Source organism: Astatotilapia calliptera, chromosome 5 (genome assembly GCF_964374335.1).
Source record: "Astatotilapia calliptera chromosome 5, fAstCal68.1, whole genome shotgun sequence".
NCBI lineage: Eukaryota > Metazoa > Chordata > Actinopteri > Cichliformes > Cichlidae > Astatotilapia > Astatotilapia calliptera.
Genome location: NC_137426.1, coordinates 11,350,653 through 11,378,165, shown reverse-complemented (window position 1 = coordinate 11,378,165; position 27,513 = coordinate 11,350,653). Strand labels below are relative to the sequence as shown.

The 27,513-nt window shown below is 39.6% G+C and overlaps 1 protein-coding gene across 1 annotated transcript; it reads left to right on the top strand.

Moving 5' to 3' along the window:
- The first annotated feature begins 1,957 nt into the window (after nucleotides 1-1,957).
- Nucleotides 1,958-25,639, top strand: ippk (inositol 1,3,4,5,6-pentakisphosphate 2-kinase). The gene is made up of 14 exons (XM_026167222.2): nucleotides 1,958-2,235; nucleotides 9,664-9,723; nucleotides 13,435-13,530; nucleotides 16,305-16,371; nucleotides 16,478-16,596; nucleotides 17,067-17,156; nucleotides 19,877-19,935; nucleotides 21,629-21,701; nucleotides 22,199-22,351; nucleotides 22,666-22,786; nucleotides 23,331-23,466; nucleotides 23,555-23,657; nucleotides 24,560-24,651; nucleotides 25,204-25,639. The coding sequence occupies exons 1-14, from the start codon at nucleotides 2,155-2,157 to the stop codon at nucleotides 25,418-25,420; spliced, it is 1,467 nt and encodes a 488-aa protein (XP_026023007.2). The 5' UTR covers nucleotides 1,958-2,154; the 3' UTR covers nucleotides 25,421-25,639.
- The last annotated feature ends 1,874 nt before the right edge of the window (nucleotides 25,640-27,513 follow it).

Genomic DNA, 27,513 nt, shown 5'->3' with positions numbered 1-27,513 from the left:
GGACAAAATTTCAGAGCCAAGAGCAGAAAAAACAGTTTGATGTTTCAGCTTTTTATTCGCAGGTTTATCCTCACTTTCATCCTACACAGACCTCATAATTTTAAACTTCTGCACGTTTTATCTGAGTATATACAATAATAACAGCATCTGTGTGTGTGTATGTATGACAGCAAATAACAAAAAGCATAATCAGTCTGTTTCAAGTTCAGTTTTATTTATATAGTGCCAAATGACAACAGTTGGCTCAAGGTGCTTTATATTGTAAAGTAAAGATCCTACAATAATACAAAGAAAAAAGAGAACGCCCCAACAATCAGATGACCATCTTTTAACAAATGCTTTGGTGACAGTGGGAATGACAAACTTCCTTTTAACAGGAAAAAACCTCCAGGAGAATCAGTCTCAGGGAGGAGCCATCTGCTGCGACTGGTTGGGGGTTGAGTACAGGATGACTGGACAAAGACTGTAGAGTGTCATATTTGCTTTTTTTTTGACTGTCAGCAAATCAAAGGTCATTTTTTCGTGATGGTTGCTGGAGCTGAATGTTGATATCTTTTCCAAGAAGGTATGGCACAAAGTCAGAATAAGTAACACCATAATAAACAGAAATTAAGTGTTACTAACATTAGCTATGACTGCCAGTGTTTACTTTTAAAGGAAGGGTATTGTATTTTTTATATATATATATTTTTTTAAAATTTGTTCTTTTTCTAAACATACTTTACGAAGTTTGCAGTAAAAATCAGATAAGAGTACCACGACAAATGTTTACTTTAATTAAAGAAACACTTTGTAGGAGTAGGCCATGTGTTTGTAAGTAATTGAACAAGAATAAATTGAACTTCAGCTATGTCATTTTATATTACAGTGCTTTTCTAACTAGGCACCTTATTCTCTTTCTCTTGAGAATATGTTCTTTAAAGATATAATGCCTTTTGGTGTCAGTATTATCACTTTGACCTTCAGATCAATGTATTGCACTTGAAGAAGAGGTCAGAAAACAATGTTATAGGGCTTGTTGTCAGTTTTCAACCAATAAATCATTAAGCTGACCTCAAAGACTTTGGTGGATGTTAAGCCAAATTTAAATGTATTATTAAGGTGACCCCACTCTAATACTCCTACAAAGTTTACAATCAGATTGAACACACACACTACCAGAAACATAACCTCCTTATCAGAAGATAAAAAGACAAACTAAACAAGTAGCTGTCTTGATGGAGGTAAAAATAATTTCTGATGCTTAATTTCAAATTGTATGTCAAATAAATGTATTCATTGCTAATGCACTGCTTAACACTGAAATGCATTTTAAATTTGAAAACCTTTTCTGAGATACATGCAGGTACTACTGATGAATCACACGATTTACAGTGGTTTTTCCATTTCTTATCCTCTATTTCACGTGTAATGTTGTCAGAAACAACACTGGCGTCTTTACAGTCCTTGAGCCCATCTGTCCAACCCTCTGACCAATCACAGTGGAACAGGCGGGACATGGGAGTACAGCCAACAGGGAGCGGCTTGTCAATGTGCGTAAAGAAAGTGAAGTTGGGCAAAATTAGCAAGAATAAAAACTGAAGAAAGCTACAAATAAAAGCATGTAACTCAACTTTTTTTTTTTGCTTTAGGAAAACTTTATAAAACAAAGAGAGTATATTTGAAGACCAGTATACTCCTCTATTCCACAGGCACCGTCTTACTCTCTAATACTGTGTTAAACACTGGTCAAAAACTCCACTGCCCACTCTTTCAGACATCTCCATACCACCACAGATATGGTTACTTGGATCAACTGTTGTCATCCTCTTCCTCCTTTACTAATCCTCTGTACTTCCTTATTCACCAACTGTCCTCCATCCGTCCTCCTTTATCTGTCATTTTGTCATTTTCTTCATTCATCAGTTCCTCGGTCATTATTGCGTTTGACTCTTATCAGGAGTTTTATTTTGAAGTCAGACCGGAAGTGGTAATGTGGGCGGTGACAAAGTCGCCGGGGCCGGGCAGCAGCAAGGGTAGTCCGTCGGTTGTGTTGTAGTCTCCTTAAATTACTGCTTGCAGTCAGTAGTGGATCTACAGTTCTTGTATGTTGCCGTGTCGTTGTGTGTCACTTTCTGGCCGTTGACGGGAGCGCACTTGCTGGTCTCTGGTGTAATGGAACTGGACAAAATGGACGAAAACGACTGGAAGTACCACGGAGAAGGAAACAAGAGCCTGGTGGTCTCACACGTACAGGTGAGTCAGCTAGCACAACACTAGACTAGCTTCGGGTTCTACTAAAGCCTTTTCGCCTCGTGCTTTTCGTGGGCAAAATGTGCCTCGGGTCGGGATTGTTTCTACCAGAAAGTTTGTTTGGAGAAAAATGATAAGGGCAGGCGAAATGTCACCTTGTAGGATTTTGTTTATTTTCGGTACATCGTTAGCCTGTGTTTGCTAGCTGAGCCGGCTTGCTAGCTAGCACCAGCTAGTTGTTCAGGCAGTCAGTGAAAAACTGTCAAACAGCAGCGAGGCTAATGCTTACAAACTACGTATAGAAGAATGCCCGGACACTGTGTGGTTGACTGATTGGCGATTGTAGTTAAAATGTAAAATCCTCGGGGTGCTCGGGAGCTAATTTAGCCGTTAGCATCTCTCCCATCTTTCCTTCCAGCAGCTGGAAGGAGAGATACGCAGAGAAGAGAGATACTTTTCTGGATTGCTGCCCGACGCAGTGTCTGCTCAGGTCACTTCCACACAGGTTAAGCCGTCTTTACTCACCTGGACAGAGTGGAGCGTTCACTGACGTGCCCCCCTCCCCGGAGAAGTCTCCTTGAAGGCACTGACCTGATCGTGTTGCCGTTGAGCAATCTGTGAAATCTTGTAAGCATGAATCAGATCGAGGATGTTGTAACCTCCTAGACAAAACATTTACATTGAGGGCTTCCTAATAAAACCGTTGGCACTTGTTGTTCAGGTTTTTGTTTTGCAAATTTACGGTTGGGTAGGATCGACTGTACATTATATTAGCTAAACGGGCAACCAACTTTGACAGGAGGCCACTGGGCTCAAGTAACTTTGCTATTCACCCTGCAAAAATGTATTGAAATTATATACGTATAATACAGTTAATAAAAACATAAATAATAAAAGCAGACAAGAGAAACATTTTCTCCAGGTGCATTATTAGATCAATGAATTCACAACTGTGAGCACACAGTATCCTCAACACTTTTCCATTTGTTTTGCAACTTTTTAGCTTTAAACTAGCTGCAGAAACTATTTTCAGCTTCAAAGAGACATGAGAACTTCCCAAAGTTCTCCTCAGTCATGCTGTGTGGCACGATGGCTCCAGAAGCACTAAACGACTGCAAACATAATACAGTGTGAGCTCAGTTTAATTATTAATTTATTGGGGATATGGGTGTTTAAGTTATTCAGTACCAAAGTATATAAATTAATGTTAAATTTAGTATAGTAAATTAGCTGATAAATGTGTTGGCACAGACAGCTGAGGGGGCACAGTGAGTTTATTGCCCCAGACCCCTGAGGCCTGTGTGTAATGCCTAAGCTGGCGCTAGGGCTGCTCAATTATGGCAAAAATGATAATCACGGTTATTTTCACTGAAATTGAGATCTCGATTATTTGACGATATTTATTTAACCCTTTAAGACCTACCATAGAACCAAGTCCGCCAGAGCTTATATTATTTTTTTACATGTTGTAGTGCCATTTGTGGGAGCATTTCAAGTTGCTATACATCAATACAACTGTTATAGCCCATATTTTAATGATATGTATGCATTAAGTCCATAGTAACTACATTAATTGCAAAAAAAATGCAATAAACTACAAAAAAATTGGAAATCGTTTTTGTTTTTTATATATATATTTCTACTTGAAGAAATTTAAGAGGTTTATCCCTCAAAACTTTAAATACAAAAAAGTTGCAAAAAATAGTTTACAACAACAGGAAATTTTTTTTGAGTGTCTTCATAGTTTTATTTTGGAGATACAGCAATTTTTATATACTGCAGGAAAAACAAAAAAACAATCCTATGATGCAAATTTGCAAAGAAAACAGCACGTGCATCAAAATAAAATGTTTCCAGCAGTGCAATTCGAGTTCTAAGCATCCCAGAAACTATTCAGAAAAGTCAAACATGACTTATAAAAACACCAGTATAGGCTTTTAAGGCCTACAAGTAAAAAACTACATTTTCTGCGAAAATGGCGGAAGTCTGTTTCACTGTGGGAAGTGTTACAAACAGCTGATCGGATCGGCAAAGCCTGTTTCTGGAAAATGTTTTTGTTCCTGCAAGCGCTTTTTATGCAATTTTTGCAAAGCTAGATGTGGAAGGAAACCGTGACCTAGGACAAGCTGATGGCATGAGATGTAAGTACAACTCCTCTGGTTTCATATGCAAAATTTTTTTATTGCGCTAGCTTATGCGGTTCCAGTTCTACAGGGATTTAAAAATGGTTATACAAAACGGAGCGTGCTGCTCTGACCGGCTTTAAAGGGTTAATAATAACAATGTATTGAATAATGACTTTAAAAAATAATATAAAATAGTGTGCAAATATTGATAACAGTGCAAATGTTTGCAATATAAGAAATAAATGAAAAATGTAAACATCTATGTTTAGTGAACTTTGCAGTGTTGCTCTGTGGTGCAGCTACTACACCGTAGAAAAGTTTACACACTGTGTCTACTTGATCCACGTCTGACTCCGTGAACCCATAATGTTTCCACACCACTGAAGTTTTTTTTTTTACCTCTCTTTTCAACCAAAGGCAGTCACTCTCCTCCCCAAATAACTTCTGCTTAGCTTTCCGAGCTTCCCTCGGGTCCTCTTAATTGTTGTGACACGTGTTCGAAACGCAGAGAGGTGCGCTCGATTTGCCACACGGAGCAGCGCGAGAGTAAAGCACGAGGGAGGGGCTAATAATCAGCTCAGTCATTTTTAATGATCGTTGAAAGCCCAGATCGTAATCGTGATTAAAATTCGATTTATTGAGCAGCCCTAGCTGGCGCTGGGTGCTCCACCTTATGAAATCCAGTGACTTTTCCCCCACCATTACAGATTCTTTAAACTCAATGAAGAAATTAAAAGTTCTAAACTGAAGCTTTGTTTGGCACTTCGTATGTAAAACAAGCAAAACGTTCAAGTGAACATTTTGTGGCATTTAACCAGAAGTATTAATTTAAATATCTGTAGATGTTATCGTAGTTCTGATGATTTTCCTTTGGTGGGTGTAAATTAGATGTATAGTAGATCATTATTAGATGTATAGAAATAAATATGCAATATTTCTCAGACATATCTTTTAATTTAAAGAGGGAAATGCTGGTTTTATTCTCAATTTTTAGATATTACCTTTGATTTCTGTTTATACCCCATTTTGCCAGAGATGTTGGTTGAAACAGGTTGGGTACAGTGGTTGTTGTCTCATAGTATTAAGTTTCCTGGTTTGAATCTCCAGGGCAGCTGGGGCCTTTGCATGTTTTCATTTTCATGTATGTGTTTCCTCTTCTCGGTCTAGTTCCTCCTACAATCCAAAGATATGCTTGTGTTTGTTGCCTCTCGCCCTGTGACAGATGGGATGGGCTTCAGCCCTCCTGTGACCCTCTGTTGGATAAGCATTAAGTAATAGGATGGATGTGGGCTCAAACAAATTTGAAAGATAAATCTAAATTAGAGATGTTCACCGCATAAATATGCTTTCCACATGATGCGTTTTGCATTCCTACAGTCAAGTGTCACCAAATGGTAATTCCACAGAGAGTTGCTTAAAGAGAAATAGCAATAGACAGAAATGAGTCATATTAGGGCTGTGCTATATGACCAAAATCTCATATCCCATATCCCAATTCTATCGTCCTGATAACGATATAAATCACAAAAATGTAACATTTTCTGTAAATTCTGTGAATCTCGGGCAGCTTGTCTTGCGGGAAGTGTTTCCAGCTGCGCTTCATGTAGCTGGACTCCAGTGTTTTAACAGATGCATGAAACTATACATTTTTAGACAGAAGTTGTAACGGCCGCCGTTTTCTTTTGTGAGTATTTATTAGGCTTGCTGCGGGGAAAAGCCTGTTCTAACGTTTGAGTCGAAGGTTTATTTTTTTAGCACCTGGCAGCTCTTTTTTTTTTTTTTTTTTTTTTAAATTCTCATCCGTAAATAATCTGCTCTTTCACGTGATTCCGTTTATTTTGAAAAGTCTCAACAGGATCTTGAGCTTTATTGTGAAAGGTTTATGTGGAACATAAAAAAAACGGATACGCGATGGTGTTGTTGCTAACCACAACACATAAAAACAGGCGCTTGTCCCTCCATAGTGTGGTTATATAAAATATAAGAGAAAGAGAGAACTTTAAGAAATTAATATAGCCACTACAGTGACCATCAAAACGATGAAAAATATTGCCGTAAACAGTTTATTTTGCGACACCACGAAGCAAACCATAGCGTAAAATGAAACGATAGATGTTTTTATATTGTCATCCGATATATATCGTTATATCGAACAGCCCTAAGTCATATGGATAAAATCTGAGAAATATTTTTTTAAACTTTTATACCAAAACCACATGAAGGTGCCTGTTTTTGGTTGATCCAGGAATTTAAATACTTGTCAGATCAAAGAAGTTAAACAATATATATCCATCATGTAATATTTTAATACTTGGGCTCTGCTAGAGCAGTTTTGCACGATTCACAGTTTAAAACGGTCCTTATTTTATCTTCAGTGGGGGCCTTGGCGCAGACTCTCAGTTCATGCACTGTCTCAAAATAGTTGTTTTAGCTCCTCTCCCTTTACTCTTATTGGCTACCCCACACAAACAGAAGGGTGGAGAAACAGGATGGTGGGGCTTCTGTGTTCACAGCTAGAGCTCTGTGCCTGACATGACCCTATAAGGGATAACAGTTATTATTCACAGCTTTTTGTGCACTTTTATCTACATAGACCTTGTTATTTTGAACTGTGGCATCTATCGATCTATCTATCGATCGTCACATCATTTTTATGTTGAATACTCAAATATATTGCCATGATGAGTGAAAAGTTGTTATATTTTTTCAAAGAAGATAAGAAAAAAAAAACAAAACAAAATGGTAAAACATTAGCTGGTTGTAATTTTTAAAATTGGTCTGTGGCATAGTGGTTAACAGATTCACCTAATATGCAAAAACCCTTTTCTTCGTGACCTGGAGGACAGAAACCTAGCCTTAGCGAGCCACAAGCTAGTCCACTCCTAGTGCCGTTCCTGAGCTCGGAAAAATGAGAAGGTTATATAAGAAGTGCATCTGGTATAAAAACTGTGCTAGCTCATCTGCTGTAGCGAACCTTTGGGAAATAAGATTTTACAATTTGCATATCCCAAACTACCATCAGTCAGTCCCAGTCATTAATTAGATTACAGTGATGATAATAAAAAAAAAAAGATTGTTGCCTGTAGTGGCACAGATGTATATCTCAAGAGTTTTCATCATGCTCTTTTCTTGCATGATGGCCCGCCATTGAGCATGAGTGAGTAAAATGTACTTGGGCAGGAATGACACAGCATACCCGTTTGCTTATATTGGTAAGAGGCAGACACACTTTGGATTTGCCTGATCTTCTGCAAAGAGTATTAAGTGATCTGAATTATAAACCTCACAGACACAGGACTCCTAGTTTCTGTAATGACAGTATGGGACCAAACAAAACCAGCTGGATTTGTTCTTGGCATTTTCAGTCATGTGGACAAGTTTTAACAGGACTGAAAAACTAAGCACACCCTTACTGCTTAGAAGAAGCCATGTGCTGAAGATAAATGAATCAATTACATATGACCATATCTTTAAAAATAAATAAATAAATAAATAAAATGTCAAGGTGCTGCAGACCCAGTCAAAGTTTGGACCAAACCTGACTGAAGTGGAAAACTACTTAACTCAAAATAAAAGCAGAAATCTACGTAGTTTTAGTCTTTTTTTTAAATTTCTTTTAGTCTGTTAAAATCACAGCTTGCCTGATGAGGCTGTGATGGACATTGACGTATGGAGTTTTGATCTATAAGACTGTGAGGGAACTGCTGTTGTTCAGTATTATTGTCAAGCTGTGCTGATGTTTACCTCAACTAACACACAAACTGATAAAAAGTAAACTGAAAGGAGGAAACCCACTCTGGAAACTAACTAAAACTAAACTGAAAACAAGAAGTCAAATGAAATATAAAAAATTAAAGTAATCTGTAATAGGATGTGCTTTTCATGAGTTTTTGAGATAAAATATTTTTGTGTGTGTGTCGAGCATGCGTCATTGTTGGAACTAAGAAAACTGAACTGAAAAGGGCCCATGTAAATCAGTGATAGTGAATTAATAATGAAGTGTGCATATGTGTAAATGGCCTATATTTATATAGCGCTTTACTAGTCCCCAAGCGCTTTACACATTCAGTCATCCACCCCTTCACACTGACAGAGGCGAGGCTGCCGAACACTGACCAGTAGGCAACGGGTTAAGTGTCTTGCACAACGACCGAGAATGTCCAAGCCGGGGTTCGAACCGGCAACCTTCCGATTACAAGGCGAACTCCTAACTCTTGAGCCACGATTGTCCCCTGTCCTTTGACTGTGGTGTAAGCGCCCCAATGATCCACACATCCAAGTCCTGCTCCCCTCTAAATATAATTCTGCTTTATTTAACTCTCTAAAAATGGAAAATGGGCCCAAAATCACTACATCTAAGTAAGGGTGGGAAATTTCTCTCCGCTAACACAACTGAGTAAATTAAGTTATGATCGTTTCACAAACTGTTCTGGGAATGTGTTTGGAAAACAAAGAGCTCAGACTTATTAGCGTGGCTTCAAAGGAGTTAGATAAAAGAAGCAGGCTTTACATGCAAAGCTACATCCTTTTATTCAAAGCAGTTCTAACATTAGATGTTTTTTTTACACGTGACCTACGAGGCCAGTTGCTTTTATTAATTTCTTTCCCACGTGTAGCACACAGCAGGTGCATTTACACTACTGAAAAGGCTCTATGTGGTTTAAGCGCTGGTAACGTGTGGGTAGAGTGTGCAGGGAGTGAACATGTGGGTGTCGTGGGCAATTTCTAGAAAATGTTCAGGGCGGTGTTACAACGTGTGAAAAGTCTTAATAACATTGCATCTGTGGACATTTAACTTGAAAAAAAAATTGACCCTGGTTATTGAATTAAAATATAATATTTAATTAATAATAAACAATAAATGTTGATTATTTTATATATTGTTTTTATTATTATTTAGTTTGTACAACATTCACAGTGCAGTAAAATGCATTGTCTGCTCTGTAACTTTTTTTTTTTTTGTGAGCATGTTGACGATCAGAACTAAAGTCTCTGTGTTTTCTGTCAGCGTGCTAAGGCGTGTGAATGGGCTTCACTGACTGAGTGTTTGAATGTTTTTGTGCACAGTAACACAAGTCTGAACTTGCACTCCGATGCAGATATTTGGATGCCTACTGCAGTCTTTAGCATTAATTATACCACTCGTGTGTTTTGTTCCCAAACACACTCTGGACTTGATGTTCTTAAGGACACTTGTGACTTGCACTGACTGGGTTCAGTATTTCAGATGTGTGTCCAGATGTGTCCTTTTTTTTGTCTTCTTTCCAAAAATGAGCTTAATTGATGCTTTTGATGTCTTTTGCAGCATCCCAGAGTTCTGCGCCTACTCAAGTATCCAGCAGAGGACTCTGAAAACCCTCCACAGGTAATGAGTCTGTTCGCTGAAGGGGTGGAGGGCCTGAGCCTACACTTTTGAGAGCCAGAGAAACATGCACACTGTTGAGTTTATTTCCTTCCCCTTGCATTAAGAGAAAGAATGTAGGCTATACCTTTCACCGAGCTTCCGTTGCATACAGTGAGGGATTTATTTAGTCTCTAACTATTGAACATAAGTGCATTTATGTTAGTGCAACAGCTAAAATGTTGTTAAATCCTAACAATTAGAGCTGGGCGATATAAGATTTTTTCATATCACGATATGTTTTTTTTCATTTCAGGCGATAACGATATCTATCACGATATAAGCCAAATAACTATATTTGTAAAATTTAAATGTGCCGTTGCTCACAAGTAAAATGTGAAATAATCAGCAGCTTGTTTTTATTTAAATATTTATTTCCCATAATAAGTTCAACAGGGTAGATGTACTTAAGGAACATGAGACTTTTTCAGATAAATAAAGGCAAATATTGCAAACTACACAAAAGGCAGCCGCTAAAGCGTTTAAGTTTCAAAATAGAACAAACGAAACAGACTAAATTGTCAATTCCACTTAGAAACAAAATATTAATTCTAAAAATAAATCTTAGTTTGTTTTACAGAAGAACAGACAAAACTGACTAACTTTTGTCAATATCAAATAAACTGAGAACTAAAAGGAAATTCTCAATCTCTCCTTGTTGTATAGCTTAGCTTTTCAAACAGTTTTAACAGTTACTTTAGTCTGACAAAAGCCGAATGACGAATTAGCGCTTCCAGTCAGAGACTGAGGCTACGTCCACACGTACACGGGTATTTTTGAAAACGGAGATTTTCCGTTTTCGTTTAAAAAAAAAAAAAAAAAAAAAAAATCCCGTCCACACATAAAGGGAGAAATGAAGGAAAACGCTGCTATGAACATGCCAAAGCAGCAGGTGGAGCTAGATTCCTAACCGTGCAGAAATGTTGGCCAATCAGAAGTCTAGAAGCCTCGGTGGGAAAAAGTAAACAAAGCTGGGGTCGTATGTATGGAGGGACAGTAACTGTGTGTATATGTAAGCATTTAAACACTGCAGAGAGTAGAATTAACAGTAACAGTATTGTAGAAATTCATTTCACCGAAACAATAACTTGGCGCACAGTGTGACGTCAAAAAATGTGCACACCTTTGACGCTGCGTTTTCTCTGTTTTTCTAGTCCAAACGTAAATGCAAAAACGGAGTTTTCAAAAATCTTCGTTTTCAGTGACCAAAAACACCGTTTACATGTGGACGAAAGGTGCAAACGCATAGAAAAATCTGCGTTTTCAAAAATACCCGGGTACGTGTGGACGTAGCGCATGCACCAGTTTATTGTATTTCCAGACTTGCTTTCGGCACATTTACAGTGCATGCTACTCTGTTTTTTGTCAGACTTGAAATAGCCGAAATACCTTCACACTACGGAACTTCTATGGCTCTTCCGTATCGACAATCTCTCCGGCATTGGAACCATCATGTTTTCTCTTCGGTCACGCTCGGTTGATTTTTCTAGTCGGCGCACTCATTTCCTCCATTACCCGGGCGGTACGGTGGCTGGCTGCTTCCCAAACAAATACACATGTGCGGCTTGGCACTTGTGCTGTATGTAACAAGTCACGTGACGTGACGCTGCGGCTGTGATTGGTTCGGCTCTGCGCTACGTAATTTGGATTGGCTGTTCTTTTTTTTTTTTCTTTTTTTCTTTTTTTTAAAGAGGACAAGAGCGGCGAGGTCTATCGCGATAGTTTAATTTTTCTATCGAGTAAAAGTTATATCGCGATACATATCGTTATCGTTCTATCACCCAGCTCTACTAACAATCTACTGGTTCTTGACTTTATGCATGCCCTTTAAAGCTGTACTAACTTGTTCAGTCTGGTTTGTATGTGTAAAATGTCTCATCAGCATCTCCTTGAGTCTTCGTCATGTCTTCTTTGCAACAGTCTCATTTTTCACTGACGAGCGCAAACACCAAGTGGAAAATAATTGGAGACAAACAAGCGTCTCTGCAAACACTGTCGCATGAATCTCCAGTGTAATGTCAAACTAGCAGACAGAAATACCCCCCTTCCCCCTCCCACCATTGAGTTGATGATGGATCAGTGCAGCCATTTCTGGGGAAATCAATATATAAAAAAAGTTGGCATGGATCACAATCTACTGCTGATAATTCTGACCTTTGTTAATTCCTGAAACTGATTTGAGGGAGGGCAATGGATGAAATTTGGGTCTGTTGTCTTCAGTTTAAGGAGTTCAGCACTGATTGGCACACTGGTGTAAGCACTTAGTATGTTATATCTGCTGTCAGAGAATTTACAACCTGAAGCAATGAAAACAGTTTACTGTTATCAACACGGCTTTTTGCACATCGGGCTTAACTTGACTCAGCTCTACTTAAACCGCATGCGGTGAACAGTTCACCTCAAGTTGTTTTTTTTTTTTTGTTTTTTTTTTAAGTAGAAATAGTATTTCACATTTTCTGCTTTTCTTGGGGTTCTTGTCTGAAAAATATCAAACTAACCAGTGTCTGTTTTTTTTTATTTTTTTATTTATTTATTTATTTTTTTTATGTCAGCTCACGAAGCTGGTCATGAGCTGCCAGCTGATGGACAGAGTAAATGAGGCTGTTCGCACCTGTTGGCTGACTGAAGTCTGCCTCACAGCCTTCATTTACATGGAGATTGTAGTTGTTTACATCTTTGTCAGATTGAAGATTCAAATGCAAACCAAAGTGTGGCCCCACACCCACGCCCAAAATTCAAATTTATTTCATTCCATCAGATAGAATGTCAGGACTGACTGTTTCCAACGTCTAAGTCATGAGTCATACCACAGACGTTAAATAGGGTTCAAAAAGTAAAACAAATGGTGCAAGCAGCTTAAGCTTGCATTCCTTTAACTCATATGTCAGCTTTAAGTCTTGTTAATAAACAGAAGGGTGTTCATTTTTTAAGGTGCTACCATATGAGCGTGCCCTGTCACAGTTAGATCCACCCCTTGCTCACCACAACCTGGATAACACTTCCCGATTTACCACAATTCTGAAAAACTAGTTCATGCATTTATTTTTTAGTATGGTGGTTTTCTGCTAACTGAACCATTTAGCTTTTAGGAAAAAAAAAACTGTATGAAAACATGTAGGTATATGGGTGTTAAAATCCCAGAGATTCCAGTACTGGTTGGTGGAGTTCAGGTTTCACATTACTGCTGGTTCTGGAGTTAATTTATTTTTCTTTTTTTAATCACAGACTTGGTTTATTTTAGAAACTTCCTCTTTCATATGCATGAGCTCAAAGCTGATTAACCAGCTGGTAATTTAACAAAATTTCTTTTCTTTTAAATCTTGCATCCTGTTCCTGTTGGCAGATGATTTTTCTGCACAGACTTCTCCATTTCATGCTGTACCTTCAGTCAGTGTTTATCATGGGTGTGGCTGGTTTTGTAGAGAGTTCTACCTTTAATCCTCCAAAGCTCACACTTCCCGGCTGTTTGTGCAAGTTGGAGGAAAATACATCACTGAACAGCAGCACATCTGTTTGACTAACAGATTCATTATAATCATATCTGATTCTGTGACACTCGAGAAGCGATTAAATATCTCTCCTTTGCTGTTAAAATTTGGCTTTAACTAACATGATATTACCTGCTGGTTTGTGTGTGTGTTTACCTGCCTGTCTTTGTGTGTGTTTGTCCCCCAGACAGCAGAGCAGGCTTACAGGCAGATCCAGAACATTGTTGACTTTAGCTCCAACGTGATGAGCAGCCTGCTTGGGGAGAAGTTTATCCACAGCGGGGTAAGATGGGGTCAAGTCTTTTACTTTCAGGAACACTGGACTGATTTAGCTTTGCATCACTGAGGATGGCGAAGGACCTGGATCACAGAGGGTTTCAGGATCAGTGGATGTCCTCGTTTAAAATATGTTGCCTTTTTCCTTTTACTTGTTGTAATAAACTGTAGAGGAGAACATCCAGTATGGCTGTGCTGCCGCTTGTCTTCATCTGCTGGCTCAATGTTCGAGCATCCCCTCTGTGATCCAGGCTCTTGTGATTCATTATATATATCCTATAAGTTATAGCACTGGTTTGCTTGCCCGTGTTTGTAAATTGGAGTGTGTTAATGAAAATGTGAATGCATTGTTATTCCTGAATGACTCTTTGAAAATCATGACCATCCCTAGACCCGTGTCAGGTGCTCTACCAGAATTATTTATCTTGAGATGTTTGGAGTGTGCTGCGGGTGTCGGGTGATATGTTGTAGTGATTACTAGGGCTGCTCGATTATGGCAAAAATGATAATCGCGATTATTTTCACTGAAATTGAGATCTCGATTATTTGACGATATTTATTTAACCCTTTAAGACCTACCATAGAACCAAGTCCGCCAGAGCTTATATTATTTTTTTACATGTTGTAGTGCCACTTGTGGGAGCATTTCAAGTTGCTATACATCAATACAACTGTTATAGCCCATATTTTAATGATATGTATTCATTAAGTCCATAGTAATTACATTAATTGTAAAAAAAAGTGCAATAAACTACAAAAAAATTGAAAATCGTTTTTTTTTTTTTTTTTTACATATATTTCTACTTGGAGAAATTTAAGAGGTTTATCCCTCAAAACTTTAAATACAAAAAAAGTTGCAAAAAATAGTTTACAGCAACAGGAAATTTATTTTGAGTGTCTTCATAGTTTTATTTTGGAGATACAGCAATTTTTATATACACTGCAGGAAAAACAAAAAAACAATCCTATGATGCAAATTTGCAAAGAAAACAGCATGTGCATCAAAATAAAATATTTCCAGCAGTGCAATTTGAGTTCTAAGCATCCCAGCAACTATTCAGAAAAGTCAAACATGACTTATAAAAACACCAGTATAGGCTTTTAAGGCCTACAAGTAAAAAACTACATTTTCCGCGAAAATGACATCACTTCCGGTTTCGGGCAGGAAATGGCGGGCATGCGATAGTTTGCACTGACGTCTGTTTCACTGTGGGAAGTGTTATGAACAGCTGATGGATCGGCAAAGCCTGTTTCTGGAATATTATGTTTTTGTTCCTGCAAGCGCTTTTTATGCAATTTTTGCAAAGCTTTATGTGGAAGGAAACCGTGACCGAGGACAAGCTGATGTCATAAGATGTAAGTACAACTCCTCCGGTTTCATATGCAAAAAATTATTGCACCAGCTTACCTGGTTCCGGTTCTACAGGGATTTAAAAATAGTTATACAAAACGGAGCGTGCTGCTCTGACCGGCTTTAAAGGGTTAATAATAACAATGTATTGAATAATGACTTTAAAAAATAATATAAAATAGTGTGCAAATATTGATAACAGTGCAAATGTTTGCAATATAAGAAATAAATGAAAAATGTAAACATCTATGTTTAGTGAACTTTGCAGTGTTGCTCTGTGGTGCAGCTACTACACCGTAGCAAAGTTTACACACTGTGTCTACTTGATCCACGTCTGACTCCGCAAACCCATAATGTTTCCACACCACTGAAGTTTTTTTTTTTTTGTTTTTTTTTTTTTAAACCTCTCTTTTCAACCAACGGCAGTCACTCTCCTCTCCAAATAACTTCTGCTTAGCTTTCCGAGCTTCCCTCGGGTCCTCTTAATTGTTGTGACACGTGTTTGAAATGCAGAGAGGTGCGCTCGATTTGCCGGAGGAGCGCGAGAGTAAAGCACGAGGGAGGGGCTAATAATCGGCTCAGTCATTTTTAATGATCGTTGAAAGCCCAGATCGTAATCGTGATTAAAATTCCATTTATTGAGCAGCCCTAGTGATTACCATTTTACACTTGTGGAGACATTACTAATTAATGAGACTTGATCCATCTTTTGTTCAGAAGAGAGACCAAAGCACGGCTCGCATCTGTGTTTGTGAAGTCACTTTAGGCATTCATGAGAGCGGCAATTTCAGTTATTAGTGGCCTTTAATACTTCCTAAATATAAAGTAATGCAACACTGTAAAGAAGTAGATGTCTCATTTATAGCAATGACATATCTTTGCTAAAGCAACTGTGACTCCTAAAGACAAGACTATCAGAACATTCAGAAATCATGAGATAACAATTTTCCAAACAGAAACGATGCCTAAGGTTGCTTTATTTATTTTTAAGTGGACTGTTTCACCAGTTTGATCTATTCTGAGCTGCATCATAAATCAGATATTCCGAAAAACAATGAGTCAGTGTTGAAGTCTGGAGGGCTTATACCACATGAGCATCATTCCCTGGTCAGATGATGCTTAACTTTACATGTAAAAGCGGAATTTGTCCTTCTTACATTTATAGTAGTGTCCAAATTCATGCCGTACCTCACATGTGATGGTTATTAAAACGTGTTAAAGCAGTGTTTTGTATGATTCTTCGGTTGTGTATTATAGGAAGGATTTTTATTAGGGTGTTTATGTAAATGTTCGACATTGACTTTGTGACACCAGCCTGCTCTGCATGCTATCGCTTCCATGATGAACTTAAGATAAGCACGCTGCCTGGAGTTAGCGGTGCTTTACATAGATGTAGCAGCAGCTTAACAGATGCTTTATTTTCCATACAGGAAGTGGTTAAACTGCCTCTCGAGTTTGTGCGGCAGTTATCAATCAAAGTCCAACATCAACGTCCAGGTGAGACTGAAATGTTTATCGCTTGTTTCGACTTGTGATAGTTCTGTAACGGCACAATGAGCTGCAGTCAGATTAAACAAACACTCTGTCTTTCTGTGTGCGTCAGCGTGGCGCTGTGATAAGGTGATGGACATCTACAGTGGGTGTGCGCTCTGTCTGCCCAACCTGACGTCTCCAGCCCTCCACCAGCCAACACACACTCCCCCACTCTGCATCGAGATCAAGGTAAACACACACACACTTGTGGTAGTCTAAGCCAACTTTGTCCCTTTGTACATGGTCAGGGGTTTTCCTTCAAACAATAAAGGTCACACATCAAAGACTTTTTGTCCTTTACTGCAAAAGAAAATCCTGGATTGTTATTGAAACTTGTATTGAAATTTTTTTAGATATTTTGTTTATTACACGTCCAGGAATAACAGGGCAACACACAGACTTTTGTTAAGTAACTCACATTCATTGTTGTAACTAATGCCCCTCCAGATATTTCTTCCTGAAAATAATAAACTTAATTAGATTTGGCTTGTTGTTAATTTCACTTGAAGCTCAGTAATAAAAGTGATGTTCAGCCATAGAGATAGAAATCTCGTGGCCAGGACCTACACCATTGTCACACACACAGTGATCGGACTAAAGTCACATGAGGGTGAGTATGAGTGTGTGTGTGTCTCACTCAGCTGATGTTTTGTTTTCAGCCTAAATGCGGTTTCCTGCCATCCCCCAAACATGTCAGCAAAGACATCAAGACCAAAGTGTGTCGCTACTGCATGCACCAACACTACAAAGTAAGTACAAAGACACAGCACAGCTACAGAACAGCATGATGGGAAATCAGGCATATTGGATGTTTATGGGCTGAAATCAGAAGTATAAGAATCTAATGCTCTCTTTACTAAACATTACCGTGTTTTGTCCACCTCAGCCTGTCGTTCTTTATTACAGCCCACGAGGCTCTTCACTCCATAATGAGTCAGTGTTGTAGACTCAGGACTTTTCCTCCCATCATGCAAACACAATGAAATTGCAGCTATGCTAACCTCATAATGGGTGTGACACTGAAAAACATTTAAAATGATAAGACATTTTAAAATACTGGAGGATAATTGTTATAAAAGAATAACTAATGAGGGTGCAAGTGCATCAGCAGCCGTACACTATTGCACAGAAAGTGTCAAACAACAGCACAAACTATAACATGTATGTGTGTTGCATATAAAAGTGCACATATGGTTGTAGCTGCTGGTACAGGCGACTCTGGGTTTGTAAAACAGAAAATGTTGTGTTGCTGTTATTTCTCCTCTCTGTCTCTGGTTCAGACAGCATTAAATTCAAGTCCCTAAAAAAACTTACTGACTGCACAAAGTTGGATGTCCTATTTCCTTAAATGAAAACCAGTATTCAGTTTAAAAAAACTAAAGTGGGCTGGATCTGTGTGAGTATCAGGTTAGCTCAGCCTGAGTTTACGTGAAGTCAGGGAGTCAGGAAATAAAACAAAAAAATACTGCACCCTGACTTATTGTTTTAAATAATTGTGATCATTGCCAAAATCGATCAGCTCTATGAGATGATTGTATGTATAAGTAATTCCTGTGAGCCGAACGCTCAGGTAGCTCATCCTAAAAAGGTAAACCTGCCTGAGCAGGTTTTTTTGTGTTCAGTTAACTTGTTCATGTCATGTTTTGTCAAACTTCCCGTTGGATAAGTGAAGCTTTGATGCCTTCAGAACAGTGTGTGTAGTATTTTCATGTGTGTGCGTGGCTCCACTTATAAATAAAGCGACTGTGTGCAGATCCTCAAACGACCTTTTTCATCCATCTGATTTGTGTCTGTAGCTGCAGTGAAGTAATCAGCTGAAGGCAGTAACTTGTTTAAAAAACAAAACTGAAAATGTGAGCCTTTGTTAGATGATCACATGATCAAACAGAGGGAGTAAAGAATGAAAGCTGCTCCAAATAAAGGTCTGTTATCTTCTGCTGTTCAGATGCACAAAAGCCCTGATTGATCGTGGCCTGGATGGGCACACCTAAAGTCTAATGCTTGTTTTGAGCTCGAGCTGGGGAAGAGGATTGCAGATGGTGCTTGTTGTCGATGGAGGAAGTGTACAGAATATCCTGTCCAAACAGTCTGTGGGTCACTGTTACTTGTGCTGCTGTCGGTCTGTCAGGCAACTGCAGAGAAGACAAAGTTATAACCTACGAAGAGCTGAACTGAAACGGAGTGTTTTAAAAATGGACAGTGTCTACTGCAGCCACAGTCGGCCACACGTGTCTCCGCTCTGAAGAGGTCAAAACTCCAGCAGCACCTGTAATTGCAGCTCACAAGCTGAAATGCGTCACTCAGCCATTAAAGGTTTTCTGCATCCTCTGAAGTGCTGCTGGAGGTTTTCACCTGATCAGTTTATTTTCCCCCCTGAGCATTTTTGAAGTGGGTCATGCTGTGCAAGAAACCTGTGTTCTGTTTCAGCATAGAGTGATAGCATATAGATAAAGGTAGCACACACTGAGGTCTACAGATACTGAGAAAAGCAAGTTTTAAAATAGATTTTTAGTTTTCTTAGAATTAAAATGCGAGCTCACTTTGAAGTATAGAGTAACTCGGTCCTTTTAAGCTCTATAAAACTGTTCAGTTTTCTCTTTGGGGTCAGTTATTGATTATGAAGATTTCAGTCCTGTTTCTCACTTGTGACTAATGATTTTGTATTCTGTTCTTTGTTTGGCGGTCAATCAGTCTGTTGTTCACTTACAAAGGCCCGTTATTCCAAGCTACCCCATATCACTTTCAAAGTGTTACTACTGAAGCACATGGATACAGGAAGTGCCATGAGGTGCTGGGGAACGGGTTTCTGGTAGTCTACATCTTTCTAAAAGGCAAACAATAGAAATTAAGTCCGTCCCTCCCCTCAGTGGTTACCAGCAGCCAGCAAGATACTGAAGAAAACAAGATGATCGCTGAATGTTGCCACTCAGCACTGACATGATGTATTCATGCTCTTTTACAGTTGTACGACCCGTCACAGTCTTTGTAACGGTTAACTGCTTCCTTTTACCTCCGGTCTACAAGACGAGAAGGAATTTTATCTATCCCAGGTCCCATCCTCTCTCCCAAAGTTGGGCCTTTCTGGATCATTAGATTCTTGAAATGAGTCTCTGCTCTAAATTGCTAAATGACGAGAGACCTGTTTTTAAAGCAGGAGTGTCAATCACGCCGTCTTAGAAGAGAAACGGAACCGGCAGAACAAAGAACGGTGGCAGTTCATATTGCACACTTCAGAACAAATTTACAAAGACCACCATCCTTCAAATGACAAAACGGCAAAAAAAAAAACGAGAACAAAACCGCTCACTAACTTTTAAAACACATGTTAATAAAAATCTGAAGGTTGATCTCATCAAAAGTTTAGGACTAGATTTAGTCTAGCCCCATGAAAACCCGCACCTAACAGATGTTTGCTGTTTCTGTGTTGCTTCTCTCCGTTTGACATTTCTCCACTCTTCTGTGTCTGCAGGTGGCCAACGGGAAGTGGAAGAGACGCAGTTTTTACTGTCCACTCGACCTGTTCTCAGGGTGAGACTCTGCAGTGTTTAAGACACAGCTGCCTTTAGTGTCATTTACCATTCATGAAATGTTTTCTTCAAACATTGCAGTAACACAAAGTGAAGGAAAAATACTTTGGTTATCTCACAGTTGAAGTGGAATAATGCATTCACTGTGCAGCCAGTCCTGTTTGTGAGGTGTTTGTTGAAGTGTGTTATCTGTGCCGCTCATGTTGTGGTCTGGAGCAGCTGTGTGAAAGGGCGGCTGAATAACACTGTGGCACTCCTGATTGGATGCTCCCGTCCCCACTTTGTTTAATATTCCTGACGTGATGGATGGAAAACATCTGGCCACAGCTACGAAGACTTTATCAGGCCCTTTATCAGAAATTCGTGTGCTATGAAGTGAAGGGTGAACACATGGGCTGATATTTTGATGAGTTGAAATGTGGGCCCGTGACAGCTGATGATGCCGGCTTTGCACGATGATGGCTTTGGATGGAAAATTCCTTGTGTTGATCTGTTTACTGTGTGATGAAGTGTCTAAACATTAGTCACACACATGGGCCTGACATTTAAGAGTACACGTGGTTTTCCTCTCACATTTTTCTACATCTCTGACCTGACGCCAAACCTGCTGATTTTCCTTAATGTGGGTATGGGAGGGTAAAAAAGCTAAAACCATGGGAGTAACCTCCTAATTTGTTGTGCAGTAAAAAAACAAATAAAGATAAAGAAATGTTAAACTGAATTGCTTGAACAACAAGCGACATTAACAGTAATTGAGTCATTTTTTTGTGATTAAAATCATCATTACTTGTCGGGGACAAAAAAAAATAATTAATTGTAGTGAAAAAGTTGTAAATAAGGGAGAAGCTGCTTCTTCCCTGAGAGGCCTCCAAACAGGCTGACTTGTTGAATCTTTTTCTACTTGTGCAGTTGTGAACTTCAACATTTAGCGTGCTAAGCGAGGCCTGTGGAGTCTGAGATTAGCTCTTGGGTGTTCTGCACACTCTGACCTTACGGTGACTTTGCTGGGATATCCACTCCTGGAAGATTGTGGATTGTAACAGGAGCCTGAATGCTCCAGACCAGGAAAGTGATGAAACCTCTGCTTTTATGTAGGTGCCCACACTTGCCTCTATCAGGTCGCCCAATAATGTTGTTGTGCCCCCTCACCTGAATTCTGCTCATACACCTAAACTATAAGTTGCACTAATTCATGCAGTTTGTTAATAAGAAACTTAAATGGCCATATTACTGATAAGTTATTGCAGAGTAAGCTCAGTTTACTTACTTGGTTCACAGATGTTTATCGTGGTAACCAGCACCACTGTGCAGGTCAGACTTTGGGAAGGTCTCCTAGTGTCTCTTTGACACTAAAGAGGCTGGTTTTAAAACAAGGTCCTACTCGAAAACAGCAAACAAAAGGTCACTGATTCACTTCACAGAAAAAATGTCTGCTGCTGGAAGACGAATGTTTTTGAACATTTATAACTGTGGCTACACTTCTCTGATTGTTCTATGTGTGGGTGTGACTATGGATAACGTGAGAGAGCAAGTGTGTTTTTATTAATTAAATGGAATAGTGAACCGACTTGAGCTAACCCAACCCCAACACCTCAGCGTCTTCCTAACATGCAGACGTTTATTTTCCGTACTGCAGATCAGCTCTTGAGAATAAAGCTTCTATTTCTGTGTTGTTGTTGTTTTGTTTGTTTTAGGAACAGACAGAGAATGCATTTTGCCATCAAACACCTGATAGAAGAACCTCAGAACAACTTCAAAGTATTCAAGGTGAGTTCAGTCACACTCTTACATGTTTAACTTGAAGTCTTTGTTTTTATGCGGCCTTGTTTTTACTTCTAGGAATTTCACCGTGGAACTATTTCAACATAAATAATATCCTGTTTTCTAAATATTTATGCTGGCTGTGATGAGCGTGTTTACTCTTTCACTGTGAGAGATCAATAGATCAAAAGGTGAAAGAAACCTGGAGCTCTTCACTGTGAACGAACAGGAAATGTAAGCTGAGGGCACGCCTCTCTAAGAACAATTGTGTGATGGAGGTGAAGTCATTGGAAAAGGCTCAAAATGCAGTAACAGAAAAAGAGTTTGATCTAATCCAACTTCTAAATGCACCACAAGCATCGCTGGTTAAAACTTTGGCCTCGTGTTTTCATGAACTCATCCTCAAAATGTCTGAAATAAAGAAAACCGGACACTCAGTATCAGGTCTGTGTCATCTGAGGTCACTTAAGCAGCCACAGTAAAGTGTGTGTGTGTTTTTTCAGGGCGGTCAGTGTATTTACAGCAGTAAGGAAGGCAGCGACGAATCGCCGGACATGAACTCTCTGCTGCATCATCTCAGACCTTACTTCCTACACGCAAACAATCGAATGAACTGTCACGTGACCTGCAAAGCAGTCCTGAACGACTTCATTCAGGTAAAGGCACACCTGAATAAATCTGCTGCAGTCTTACACTGGGACTATTCATTACATACAGACTAACAGGATAGTATGCAGGAATTCATAAAGTTCAGCATGAACAGAACTGAAACTTTTTACCTTTTAAAGGAGGATTTAATTTAAAAGGGTGTGCTGTTGTGTGTGTGCCTTAAAAAAACGAACTTTATTTTTCAGCAGTATGGAGATTTATTGTGTATGAGCATTTTTCTTTTTAATGTACAGTACACACAGTTTATAAATCCCATCCTCGAGATTTTAAAATGCTGACCCCCCCCACCCGTTGTCTGCAGGTCCTGGTGAATGCCCTGCTGAGCAGTGGAGGAGGAGATGGCGGTGTGGTGGCGGACAGACAAGCGGAGGGGCGGAGTTTCTGTGAGGCGAGCATCTTCAACAAAGAGAGGATTCGCCATGGTCAGGACCTTTCTTTTCTTTTGGGGTGCAGACGGGTTCACTGATCTTAAGTAGTCCAACATTATCAGCACTAGTTTTTTTTTAAAGTTTTCATCCACAGAGCTGGAGCAGTCCCACCATTCCCGTGTTAATCACATGCCTGATTTTTATTTTATTTTGTGGCCTTGCTAGCAGTGCAGCCTGTTCTGTTTTAATTTAGCTACACTCCGAGGATTAGTCATTAGTCATTTTGATATCAGTTCAACTGTTTATCAAAAATAACAAAATTAAATTACTGGCACTTTTAGTATTACAGCTGGTGTAATACGGTGTTACAAGATTGTGCAGCTGTGACGGCCTCCTTCAGAAACCTTTGGACTGAAAGCAGTGATTGTTTTCTCGGCACAAACATCTGAATGTGATTATGTAAATGTGCAAAACAGAAAAACCTGACTCGCTTTTTTTTTTTTTCTTTTAATGCTGCGACTTAAAATTTTATAAACCCTGATATTAGACCTGATGAGAACAGACTGTGACCTTCCTTTGAACACGTCTGTGTTTCCAGGTTCTCGAGGTTTACCCACCGACAGTGTTTTGTTCAGGATCCTTCAGACGCAAATGTTGGACACATTGGACATCGAAGGACTTTATCCTCTTTACCGCCAGGTGGAGCAACACCTGCAGGACTTTCCCAAAGAGAGGTAACCCCCTGTTATTGAAGCAAAATTTAAACTGGGAAATATAAACTTTGGTTGCCTTGTCTCTTACATCACTTCCTGTTTATGCCAGGACTCGTCTTCAGATAGAAGGACCGTACAATGAAGCGTTCTTGGAGAAGCTGCAGAAATGTCCGGCAGAGGACGACGGCTCTGTGGAGTACGCTGTTGCAAAGGTCAGAGCCCTGGAGACGAGTGTTGGTGCACTGTTTGCATCAGTTTCACATTAAAACAACAACAGCCACCAAAATGCTTTACTGAAAATGAAACACAGAAGTAGAAAGGACCAGAGAGCAGAAACGTGATATACAACCTAATCTTGCCAGACTATCAGGCGGAGACGGGACCACTGATATACAGTCACGCATGTCTTTGCACGGTGAGAGGAAAAATCAGGCAGATGTATCTGCGACGACTCTGAGCTCAAAGGTGTCTGAAGCAAGTCGTTCTGTGTACTCAAGGTGTTGTTTTGACCTTTTGGAAGTAGAAGTTGTCTCAGTAATGTCAGCTTTGCTTCCAAACCTCCTCCTGTGCATGTGCAAAGTGACACTGCATTACAGCTCCATTAATCACTCAGTGCAGAGTACCATCACTATCATTGTCTCTGGCTTCTCCCACCAGAGCACTGCAAAAATGTCATGATAAATGACAGTATGGAAATACACTTACCTACATGTTTGCTGAGTGAAATGAGGAGACGTGCATGCCAACACCACGTTCACTATAGTTTTTCCCACAGTTTAGTTTTAAATATTCGTTATTGTAATATTGGAGTATGAACTAGACTTTAGAGATAAAATAACCGAAACAAATAATGAATGTAGCGGGCGTGTCCCTGGTTTTAGTCGTTAAGTTTCATAAAGCGTGTCATCACATGAATGTGGTTACTGAGACACGACAGCGATTCAGCTGTGAAGTTTTTACCAGCACAAAACTGGATGCTGGGGATTGAGTTCCTACTTTTGTGTGATTAGTTTCACTTTCATTGGAGACGGTGAATCTGTGTTACCTGACTTGACAAAAGTCCTGCCTACATAACGATATTCTAACAGCTCTACCTGCTGTGTTTCTATTGTAGGTGCACCAGTACCGTGTGGCCATGACAGCCAAGGACTGCTCCATCATGGTCGCCCTGGTGCCCAGCAGTGAGGAGGAAGAGGACAATGAAAAGTGAGAATTCAGCTGTGCAAGTAGAAAAATCTTTTCTGTAGGTGAAACAGTGACGCTAGGATTGAGAGTTTCCTCATCAGTGAGTTTGAAAACATGTTAAACATGTGAAAAGATTTAAAAAAAACAAAAAAAAAAAACAACAACAAACAGCTGGAGGAAATGTTGTGCATTTGTTGGCACTAGGAATGCATAAAGTGTCTTTTATAAGAATCGCTGATGGCTCTGTTTACTTGAGGATGTTCATGTGCACAGATTCACATCAGGGTTTAGTTGTAGTACTTTATCTATGAATAATAGTCAATGACAGCTTTAATTAGACTGTTCATTTAGTAATGAACAAAAAAAAGAAAATTGACTCTTGAATACATCGTTGAGTTTTCAGCACAGAGAGGTCTGGAGTAGGAAGCTCCTTCACAGGTTTGTCCTTTGATTTACAGATGTGAAAATAAAATACTGAGAAAGATCAACACTACTGTGTATTAGAGAGTCCAGCAGGTGGTGCCATCAGCTTGTCTTTGTGTTTCTAATCCTCCTCCTCCTTGTCTCCTCCAGTCTTTCCAGTCAGAGGCAGCTCAGGGACTTCAGACCTCCTGCTTTCTCCTATTCAGCCTCCATCCTGGATTTGGACCCGAAGCCGTTTGACAGCATCCCCCGCCAGCTGCGCCTGGACCAGAAAATCGTCACCTGTTATCTGAGGACTGGCGGTGCCTTGCCAAAGGGCCCTGTAAGAGAGAAGGAGGACTGCACGCTGCTCTTCCACCCCATGTGAGTGCCCAGTCTGAGTCCTGAAGAGGAGGATAACTGTGGCCCTGATGCCTCTGATGAAGAGGAGACGCAGTGTTGGTGGGATTTTGACCACCCTCAGCGCAGAGCTGCAGCTCCTCACTGCACTTCTGTTGCTGCTCTGCACGAGGTCACCTCTGAATAACCAGATATTTGAGTGACTTCCAGGTGTTTGTGTTACTGATACAAGAGCATTTGTATCGCCCCCATCGGGAGGTGAATTCGAACATCTGTCATGCTTTATTAGAGCGTCTCCTGCTTTAATAAAGCGTATGGTGACAGTTAAGAATTAACCTCCAGATTGCCGCATGTGGCAGTGCTGCAGAAGACAGAGAAGAGGGGAAGTGATGGAGAAGCAGGTTGTTGGGCTGATGTCAGTTCATAAATGTGGGCGTGGCTGTCCTCTGATGTTGAGAGAGAGGAGGTGAGGATCTCTGCTTTGCTTTGGTGTAATGTCACTGGTCTGAGGTTTGATTCTGAGCAGGCTTTGCTTCCGTGCTGAAAGAGGTGGCGTGGTGTTTGGTCATAAGCAAAACGCTGCCTCCCTGTTTGTCCCAAACCCCCATTGGTTTAATCTGCTAAATATGCGAAAGGTCAAGCCGCAACACAAACCTTTCAAAGTGGATACAAGCAAAAAGCTGTGTTCATGTCACTCTGGAGCCACTTTCATTTTCAAATTGTTATTTGGCTTCATAAAAATGGACTCACAAGAGTATGTGTGCTAATTTTGGTATATGTGTCCTCTTGTGAAAGTTTAATTAGATTTATCAGAGAGGTGATCTCTTGCATTTCTGCCTCCACTCCAGTAATGTTGTTGTTGATGCTCACAGTCGGTCTTTTATATAGGATAAGAGGAGTAAAACAAAGGTCTGGATGGTACTGTTTGATTAAAAATAATATCGTGTCTGAGAAAATGGAAAAAAGTTAGCAAAACTGATTCAGTCTACAGTCAGATGAGACTCTGTCAGCAACACTGAGCTTCATGATGTACTCAGGTAAAGTGACCCTTTGAGGTACAGCGGGGCCTTTACCTGAGATGAAAGCACATTACTGCTGCATTTCACTCATTCTAACATTCAAACTAATTGTTGCTCTGTAGAAATACAGAAACCTCGAACTTCAGCGTCCTCGTAACGTGGACTCAAGACTCTTCTGTCATCGGATGGAGACACTGATGCATGATCATCACGCGTGTGATCATACACAGAGCATGTCTTTCATTCAGTCTGAGTGCTGCGATTTAACTGAGCTGAAAGCTGAATTTATGAGTTGAGTCATTCACTATAGCAATGATGTGATCATAAAGAGAAAGTAAACAATGATTACTTTTCCTTTGCTGAAGCGAGTCTTGCTTCTCAATAATACTTCTGAACACATAGTCATGCATGTGTACAGTCACCAGTCTGTTGCTTTACACCAAAATAAGCTTTAACATGCTAAAAAGAAACTATATTTCTATATTACCACCACCTTTAATTCTGCCATACTCAGTTTCAGGATTCTATGAGTGGCATGTTTCCCTCTTTAAAGTCTGTAGTTTGAGTGAAATTCAGTAAAAATCAAAGACTTGACAAACATTTAAGTCTGTCCACCCAGGAAAGCATGCACTGTGCATTTAATTAGGATATTGATATCATGCCATGCAGGTATTGATCCAATACCTGAGTTCAGTAAAGAGACACTCAGAATCAGTCATTTATCTGTGATAAATAAAATGACAAATACATCTATAACTATAGATTTACCGCAGGACCAGGACAGAACCTCATTACTGTAAAGAAAATTTGCTGGCATGAAATACCTTCACGTTGTGAAGTGCAGAGCACTTCCTGTCAATGTCAGCTTTTTGTTTTTGACTAGAAATGCAGCTGGTGTGCAGAAATGTTACCTTAACTTTACTAATAAATAAAATATTATTAGTTTCATTATAATGAAGTAAACCAGCATCCACAAACTAGTGCCCAGTCATTGAACCCCTGCTGTTAGTGATGTTTCCAAGGCGTTGCATGTTACTCTGCAGCATAGATTTAATTCAAGTCTGCAAATGAGGCTCAGTGTGGCCTCTCGGCTGCACAGAGG